The sequence below is a fragment of the Daphnia carinata genome, chromosome 6 (assembly GCF_022539665.2).
Source record: "Daphnia carinata strain CSIRO-1 chromosome 6, CSIRO_AGI_Dcar_HiC_V3, whole genome shotgun sequence".
NCBI lineage: Eukaryota > Metazoa > Arthropoda > Branchiopoda > Diplostraca > Daphniidae > Daphnia > Daphnia carinata.
The window spans coordinates 847,102-856,468 of record NC_081336.1 but is presented as its reverse complement, the minus strand read 5'-3'; the positions used below and the strand labels follow the sequence as shown (position 1 = coordinate 856,468).

Here is a 9,367-nt window from a genome sequence, read left to right as displayed (position 1 = left end):
AAATTTTCAAACTTACCAACACCTCTTCACAGTTTAACACATAAAACCACACTATATAGACCCATTTAGTCATGCTCCAACATACCTTAGCAGCCTCATCCATGGGACAAAATGTACAGTGAATCAAATTTTCAAATCACAATCAGTTTATGGGCATTAAACCAATGACTCGAAGAAGGCTAGTTTCCCTGCTGGAAACATCCGTACGTGTTGTTTTATAACCCCTACCTATTCTTTAAACCACGTACGGTCGACATTCCGGAAATGTTTTAAACGGCACGAACTTCTTTTCCTCATTCTCCGTTTTCCGCGCACACCCTGACGAATGACTGATTAGTGTTTTAATTTTAAAGGTAAGTTATTAACCGACAACCAGATAGAAATAGGTCCTCTTTTCTGGAGCGTGATTCTAAGATCCAAGGGCATGTCCGCAAACGAAACGTTCTACCTTGAACTCAAATCCCGTGAAAAGCGTCAATGCCTTTCAAAATATGGATTGAAAGCTCAAACTTGAAATGGCTTTTTATTCAGAGCGGCTTACGTCGTACTCTTCCATCTAGAAAAGAGCATCACTTATCCCGTAATCCGCCTGCAATCGCCATTCCCGGATTTGGGCTGAAATCTTTTGAATCTTGAGCATGCATTGCCTTCAAATACCTAAAAAAAAAACAAATAGAGACCAGCTAAATCTTCATATTTGAATGACAATATAGAGCCATAATCAACAGCACCATTAAAAAGATAAAGAAAAACGTACAAGAACTATAGAAATAAGAGGCCAAACAGCCCAACAGTCATGCAAAGCAAAATAAGACCCACCTGTTGTACTAGGATCATCATTTCCCCCCTCTGCACGACGAATTGCCATAATGGAGTTATAAGGTCGACCGTCCAACCCTTCTCAACTATATAAGATGGACCAGCCCGGTTGATCTGCCACAGTATCCGCAAGTTTTCGTTTGACGACGTCTTCGAAGAGAGAAAATTACAGAAATACTAGTCGATGTCGAAGAAAATGTCAAAATTCTACCTACTCGTTTCCGTAGGCTTGATGGTAGGGCAAGTCAGCCGAGCTTGTGACGAAGGTAACGAAGAGGAGCAATTAGCAGCTGCTAGATACCAATCAGAAGAGTATTTTGCTAAGGCTTATGGCTACGATCCTGTAAGTTGGAATGCTCTTTACTACCCGAAAACTGCTCAAGTCCCTGGTAAGTAGAAACGTCTCTAGTTTAATTGCAATTACATTGTGTTATTCACCTCGTATTGCTTCCGTAGGGTATGACAGTCCGTACGAAGGGCGAACAGTCTCCAGCAGTCTACAATCCAGAATCGATCCACGCAAGAAATATTACGGAAGTAGTAAGTACATCATTGAATTATCCTAGGAAATGTAGCAGCAACGTAACCAGTCCTTGGAAGAGTAAGATTAATTAACGTAATCATAAAATGTTAAAATAGAAACCTACACTGATGAGCTGGACAATCAACCAGAAGGCCGCTTCGCCCTTGGTGGGTTAGGTGCTTCGATAATCAACACAGGCCTCTTCAACAATCGTTTCACACCAGCGAATACGTGGAGGCCCTTCGCTAATTTTGCAAATAGAATTCCTGTATCGTACAATCCCAATTTCGACAATCCTCTCGATACCTTCGACGCCTGCACTTCGCCCAGCGGTGATGCGGGAATCTGCGTTCCAGGATCTGTTTGCTCTCTGTTTCGTGGACGACCTAGTGGTTCCTGCGTACTGGGAAAAGTTTGCTGCGTCAGTAAGTTTCGAATTTTCTATTATCTTCATTATAACATAACAGAATATAGACATTTGTATTGCCTTTGGTTTGAAGATGCGGTCACAGCGTGTGGCGGTACAGTCACGCTGAACAACACGTACTGGCAGTCTCCCACTACACCCGTAAGCGCCTCCTCCACTTGCGCTTTGACCATCAAATTGGACACCAAGTTTGTGGAACAGCTTAAAAAGCCCATCTGCCAAATCCGGTCAGCTTAAAATATATTAACCTAAAGAGAAAAATGATTGGAATGTTTGGTCTCTCATTCAGACTCGACTTTGTGTCCTTCACAACAGCCCAACCAACACTTGGAACGTGCGTTGATACTTTCCAAGTTGGAGGATCATCTTCCACAGTGCCCAGCATTTGCGGCGATAACAGCGGACAGCACAGTAAGATCCAAAGGCATAACAATCCGACGCATCTCCTGTCTGTAATCCTTTAGTTTAAAGAGAAGTAATATTAATGTTTAATGTTATCACAGTGTACCTGGACGTTCAGTCTTCAGCCCTTACCCCCACCGATGTCCAGCTCATATTCAACTTTGGAACAGGAACAACCACACGTTCATGGAACATCAAAATCGCATTGCTTCCTTGCGGCGCCTCCTACCTGGGTAAACAAAGTCATTAGACAATCCCACAAACAACTTTCCAAAAATGAATTTTGCTTTCCACTTTGTTTCGTAGCCCCAACAGATTGCCTCCAGTATTACACATCATCTACAGGTAAAGTGAAATCGTTTAACTGGCAGGATACCACTGGCGGCGCTATCCGTCAGCTCAACAATCAAAATTACAACATCTGTTTCAGAACCGAGTTCATTTCAGGACAGGTTGGAATTATCCTAAATTACCTTTTAAAAGAAAGTAACAGGATAAATTAAATTTCATTCTTTTGGCTGTTTACTACCTTGAATGATGGCAACGAACAGCGGGCAACACAGATGTGCTTGTCGATCTGTTCGGTCGCGAATGGCGGTGATCCCTTCTCCATCACAACTCCAGCAGCTGTTATAGTTGGAAATGCCAATAATTTGGCGATTTCGACTACTGCAGCCCAGGTTAATGTCGCATCTCCGAACTCTAACGTGGGTACAACCGTTAGTAACACTGCTGGCAATACCCTTGTTGCTACCTGCTTGTACGATTTCCTTCTCATCGCCGGTGCTCGAGATGCAACTGGAGTTGAGGCTGATCGTTATTGCGGAAACCAATTGAATCCAGCAGTGGGCACTGCTCTAGTGCCAGGCGCAGCCACCAGTGTCCAAGTTTGCAGTGAGTTATCCTTACTATTAAATCACAAGATAATTCATTTTAAATTAATCATGAATTGTAATTTACGCAGCTCCAGTGAAGCCGTTTAGAATGACTTACCAGACAGACGGGACCGAAGCGGCGATTGCGACCTTAAACGTGCCAACCGTTCCAGCATTCGCAAGAGCTGATACAACCAACACTGGATTCTGCCTCGATTATCAAGAGCAATAGAATGAATGGCATTCTATGTCTAATCAGAATTACCAAATGAATTTGTAGACGTCCCCCTTTTAGTTCAACATTAGCCCGGTGGTGGATTCTATTCGGTTCCGTATGGAAGGCCTTCTTTTCGGTTAGTGCTCTGTCAATCAAACAGAAATGTACGACTCTTGATGTAATTTAACTTTGACCTGTTCAAATGATGATGAAATATCCCACTTGTCATCAAGTATTTATCAGCTGCCTTGTTAGTCATCTTAGAACATTTAAAAAACTTTCAGTACAATGTGTACGTAATTAAACATGAACCAATCACAAGTATCTAATAGCATACTATAATCCTTGAGTCAACGTCTAACCTCTTTCTAGAATCAGACAAATAAAATTATGAAGGACATGTTTCCACATCTTTTCCTTACCTTTCCATCCTCCTTTTTCGGGGTAGTCAGCTTCAAACCGCGACAGTTTTATCGGTCTGGACAACACGTATGCAGCAATCCTGGTTTCTAAAAACCTCTGGAGGGAAAGTGGTGGTACCAGTCTGCATCAGGAAACGAGAAGTTATCCTTCTGCTGCATGTTATTTTAACAATACAGTCAAAATGGCCAATTTCATTTCCCCATTACTAGGCTGATTCCACTTTCTCACGCAGTGGCCTCCCTCGTGCCAGGTATTCCTTTCTCTTCTTCCGACACAGACTCGTACGAAACCTGGCCTTCAAAGCGTCCTAAGTCCCAGTCTGACCTGGCTGACTGCAACCTCCATTTTTATGGCCGTTTAGATTGGCTGGCAAAACACGAAACAAAATCAAGTCTGACTGTTAATTCATTTAAAGATTAGACATACAAATCTAAACTGCTTAAGTGAACTTACCTGACCTGTCGACTCGTTGTGTTCCTGCATTTAACCCCGATGTTCAAACGGAAGTACAGTTACACTAAGAGAAACTGAATGAATAAAACGCAACGTAGGATCCCTAAACACTAACTTGAATTTGCACCTTCTGTAATGGAACTTAACAGAATTCGGCCAGTATGCGACATCTTCACCGAATGAAAGAGCGACATGTTTTGTTAACAGTTGCGCAATGCGAATGACATCTACAACGTCATTACGGCCTACAAGAAAACAAAGGGAAAGGGACAGCTGAGGGGAATGGGTAAGATATTACGCCAAAACGAAAAGTAGAGAAAAAAGGTCTCTTTGCATAATTTCCTTTTTCCAAAGAAAAAAGCGACCGCTACAAAAATAAAAAGCCCTCGTAATCTTGTCAACAAATGTTTCTTTACACGTTCACTATCTGCTGATTGATGTGTGTAAAAAAAGAAACAAGACCGAGTACTCCATAAAAAATAATAAAACCTATGTGACGCTTTTTACAAGCAGGTGACGTTTAGATACTCACTACCCCCCCAAAATGGAACGTTATTAATTCGATACTTCACCTGTTTTCATGTGCTTTTGCTGACCCTTTCTGCCGGCTAGGTGGGCGTTTTTTTTTTCCTGAATTTTCACGGTTGTAAAAACATTTTGCCTTTTTGTTATTTTCAAATACGTAGCCACTAGGCACGTAGACACATAAGCCGGGCAGTTGTAAATCATACGTTTTTCGAAAACATAAAGCAAACGCGCTGTTATTGTAATTTTCCGTGCATAATAATTACGATCGGTTGCGTTTTGTTGTCTCGCCGTTGTTTTTCACTTGAGATCGGCTTGATAAAAAAACTAACAAGAAAAACAACCGTAACATGTTTGGCCATCTTCCATACGAACGTGAGTCAGCTGGTTTATAGAGGAAGTGCGTGAATAAATCACGAGATATGATGTCTTCAGAAACAAAGAGAAGTATAAAACAAAGCCAATGCTTGGTCAGCGATTCAAAACTCTTTCGTTTAAACCATTATGAAAATTTGCCTCCCATTCTAAGAAATTTTTGGATAGGATAGCTCAAAGGCAATCAAGTTTTTATAGATTCCAATCACGAAATTTCGCTTTTTTTTAGCTTGTCTGGCGACAAATGTCCTCGTTTTTGGACATCATCATGAGAAGCTGCTAGGCGCACTGCGGGACATCAAATACGACAAGTTAAAAAAAAAAAAACCACAGTCAAAATATTTTGCCATTTTTCCCTAACCGATAAATGAGTCAGCCCAAAAATTTGGCAAAGGCAAAACTATAAAAAATAGTACAGGAAAAAAAGAAAACGCTGAATTTTGTCTCAGCCTTTTTTCGGATGGAAAGCTGCAAGCGATTCTGGAATTTTTATAGGCCATAACGGCTAGCCAACCAATGTTGCAATTCTTGTTTTTTTTTTCTGTGGCCATGGCAATGACACTTTTTTTAAATTCTTTCCTTTTGGAACTTGTACAAAAACTGCGGTCACTCGGGATGTTGATTGGATTTCTTCCAAAAACAACAACATTCGTTTTGGAACGATCCCATTTTAAGCAAAGTTTTTGCCATCTATTCTCATTAACGTCTGCGATTTTTATTCATTCGCATTCGGAAAGCGGACAACAGCTGAATGGTTTAAAGCTTTGCTTGTTCAACAAACAAGTGCATAAATAATTGGCTGTTTCCCCATTCAGTTTGGCAATCGATTTTTACTCTGCCCTTGAGTCTCTTCGATAGAATTCTGTGTATCAGCTTGTATTCAACATTTTTTTTTTTTGTTTACAACGAACCAGAAGATGTTTGTTTAGTTCTGCATGAATACGACAGTTTGTTTGCGACTGCCGGCGTTTTCCTCGACCTCAAGTCCAACATCTTGCCTCAATTCTTTTTTTCCTTAAAAAAAATGCTGATCATTTGCCGCAGGTGCAGAAATGTTAACCGTCCAAGTCCCTGTCTGTTGCTTAAAATGCTCATCACCGCGGCGCCTTAAAGTATATAGCAATGTTTACTTTACTTAGTACCCTTTTTTTCCTTTTTAAAATATTTCAAGCGCTAGAACAGTATCATCATGAGGTGCGATCAAGCCATTTATTAGGTCCCTATAAATGCCGACCAATTTCAAAGTGATGGTAGCGCCGATGGGCATCCATCTATGTTACGAAGGCCGATTGTGCACCATCGGTACACAATGTCGCATTCTTTTGTTATGTTCGCCTTCTAGCAGTGCAATGCTTAAAAGATAAAAAGCTTCGAATTATCTTTAAGTGTCAAGAAAAGATCGCCGTTGCCTTTGCGAATGCTCATCGCCCAATATGGCAGAGGTACTTAATAACGCGGCTTTGACCGAAGCTTTTTCTTTTTCCGCAAAATGAAAAACCAGTCGCTGTCTGACTTCTAGAAAGCAAAGAAACACAGTTTTAGCATTGTCTTGTTTATACGATCGAGGGGTGTATAACTTACAGAAAAGATGGACGTCCGCTAAAAAACTGCGCACAATTTTTTTTTTTTTTTACGAGTTTCTTCTGCTTTTGCGGGAGCCATGTACATCATTGGGCGCTCATAAATTGCGAGGAGGAAAAAAATGTTTTTGGCTTTATAATGATCGATATAGACAATGCTGATAGAACGGCCCATCTACGGTGTAAGACAACGTACATAAATTGCGCTATACCTTTCGAGTTCATTGCTTCATTTGAATAGCATCGTCGGCGTATGCTCCTGTATGAACCTCGGCGTACCACCATTTTGCATTTTTTTCGATTCAAGGCCTCCGGTTTGTTATGAAGAGGTTCTCTTCTCTTTTTTCTCGTACGTAAAATGCACGTAAACATTGCGGGCTCCGTAATTAGAATTTGTAACAGAGACAACATCTTTCTTTATAGTCTCTCTAAGAATGTGTGTATCCTTCAACGCGGAGGTCAACGCCTCGTTTGCACTCGGGCAAACTGGGCTAAAACAACTAGGCGCGTTTTTAATGAGGTCATTATTGTTTTAATTTTCAATCGTGATTTCTGTTTTGTTCTTTTTTGCACATACTTGTTTTATGATCTGTCTGTGAAAAAACAATAAACTCGAGGTGTAACTCATTTCGTTTCAAGCGAAGGCCTGAGGCAGGCTGCAAAAATCTTTTGCAATTTTTTTTTTTTTACGATGACAGAAAAAAAAAATGTATACGAGCTAATTGACTGCGCGTCCGTCTCCTGCTAAGGAAATAGAAACGCAAGGGATCGAGCTTTATATGCACGATTGGTTTGAGCTTGGAAAAAAAAAATAAAATAATGATTGCGTATAGTTTTGGCGTCACTGCTGTCATAAACTATCTCCTTTTCAAAATAAATAAAAGTGCGCATCTCTTAGCCACTTAAGACAACCATTATGGATTTTTTTTTTCTTTTTCCTTAGGCACATGTAGCCTTGAACTCTGATGCAGATCGAATGCAAAAGGCCACGTATACTCGTCTTTGCCCTAACGCAAAATTCCAAAATTATCCTTTATTCTTCTTCGGCTGTAATGCGAACGCCTATGCCATCGACCTGCTGATGACGGGCCTGTTGTTTCTCTTAGACGCAACGAAAAAAAAAAAAAATGGTTTCAACCTTGGCGAGTTTGAAAAAAGAAAATAAATTTGTTTTGCCAACATATGCGTTTGTGTTGAATGCAGCTGCTGTAACTGATTCATTGGCTGCAGACCGGAGTACATGCATTACAATCCGTTAAACAGAGCATCCTGTGGGTACTTATTGTCCCTCTGTGCTTATTCCTGTTGTTCGTTTGAAGTTCTGAAAACAGTGTCAAGATTGCGTCCAATTATGCGCCATTCCGAAATTACACACGAGCAGTGGAAAATGCCTTGAAATTCACGTCAAGCCTTGATAAGAAGAACCTTGTCTTTCATTTTTGGAACTTTGTTTAAAGTTTATCGTTCCATTTGTTTAAATCACACCTCTTTTGGAATGCTGGAACGCGTAGACGTACATTTTCGGAGCTGGGCGGGCAGGATTTGTTGCCAAAAACTGCGCAATATTAAATCAAAATGGCAAGTGTTATTCGATATGTTTTGCAAAAATTTTTAAAAAGCAAAGCGCACACACATTTCTCATGCCGAATACGCTGGAACACGATAGGGCCAATGCGTGTTTCTATGACCACTGAACAACTGACAAAACTCTTGTATGGGGATTGAACTCTCCTGACTTGTTTTGCTACTAGCGAAATAAAAACGGCCAGGATGGGATAGGTGTCCCGCTTTCTGATTTCGCAACTGGAAGGCGGAAACGTTTAAACTGCCCACATCAAGGCTAAAAAAAATATATATATGAAAGAACATTGTGTAGTTTTGTACTGCCTGTTTATATGATTATTAAAAATTCTGCGCTCAACGGCCAAGGCTACAGCGGTCAATAAACCCCGTTTTCATTTTTTTTTTTTTCCACATTATCTCCAATAGGCAAAAAACAAATGAAATGCGCGTGCTTCTTCAAAAATTCAAGACATGGGAAAAAAATGGCCTCGTCTTCTCTTATTTTTATTTTACGACACGTATAGTCCGAAATTTTTTTTTTTGCTCAAGGTATAAACTGGATTCAAGCCGAGAGTTAGCCTGACCTTGATCACAATGTGCCGCACCTTTTCATCAGCCAAACTTCCAATAAAGTCTTCAAACTGATTACCGTGTGCGATTCAAGAGAAAAGGCGTACGTGCCTCTATAAGATAATAGGAGTGGCATTTCAAAAGCATCTCGGTTACGACAGGTCGTTATACGTCGCTAGTGATGGACGTTAAATTTTGACAATACAAAAAGAAAATATTTCAAAAATTCGGACTGAGGTACAACTGCGAGTAGCGCAAAAGATGCGCAACGTCCCCCTGTAGTTTGTTATTTTGCGAACGGTCGTATAAGGGAAGTGAACAGTACGAAATGATAAACGACTTTGATGGCAATATACACGCGGTGATTTATTGGATAGAACTGGTTGGGGTCGAGGAAAAGAAAAAAAAAAAAACGGCGATGCGTTTCAAATACAACACGCCCGAATTGATGCGAATAGGCCATTTTCGGTCGGGGCAGGGTCAGCGTTTGAATTCAAGGGCAGGTGAAGAGGTGGAAGAGGAGAACAAAACGGGGGGGGGGGAGGAACAACACGTAGAGAGGCTGTTTACATAGAGAGATATGGATGAATAAGGTAAGCCGGCAAAAAAACACAA

General features: G+C 40.7%; 1 protein-coding gene and 1 long non-coding RNA gene across 2 annotated transcripts; one reads left to right on the top strand and one right to left on the bottom strand.

Moving 5' to 3' along the window:
* Positions 1–36: 36 nt before the first annotated feature.
* Positions 37–959, bottom strand: LOC130689833 (uncharacterized). The gene is made up of 3 exons (XR_009000829.2): positions 820–959; positions 374–657; positions 37–318 (listed from the first exon to the last, which is right to left on the bottom strand). It is a non-coding gene; the product is annotated as an uncharacterized LOC130689833 (long non-coding RNA).
* A 42-nt stretch (positions 960–1,001) lies between these two features.
* LOC130689822 (uncharacterized) lies at positions 1,002–3,313 on the top strand. Its single transcript, XM_057512759.2, has 9 exons — positions 1,002–1,208; positions 1,276–1,359; positions 1,459–1,767; positions 1,843–1,996; positions 2,059–2,180; positions 2,273–2,404; positions 2,478–2,623; positions 2,723–3,065; positions 3,136–3,313. The coding sequence occupies exons 1-9, from the start codon at positions 1,004–1,006 to the stop codon at positions 3,276–3,278; spliced, it is 1,638 nt and encodes a 545-aa protein (XP_057368742.1). The 5' UTR covers positions 1,002–1,003; the 3' UTR covers positions 3,279–3,313.
* Positions 3,314–9,367: the final 6,054 nt, after the last annotated feature.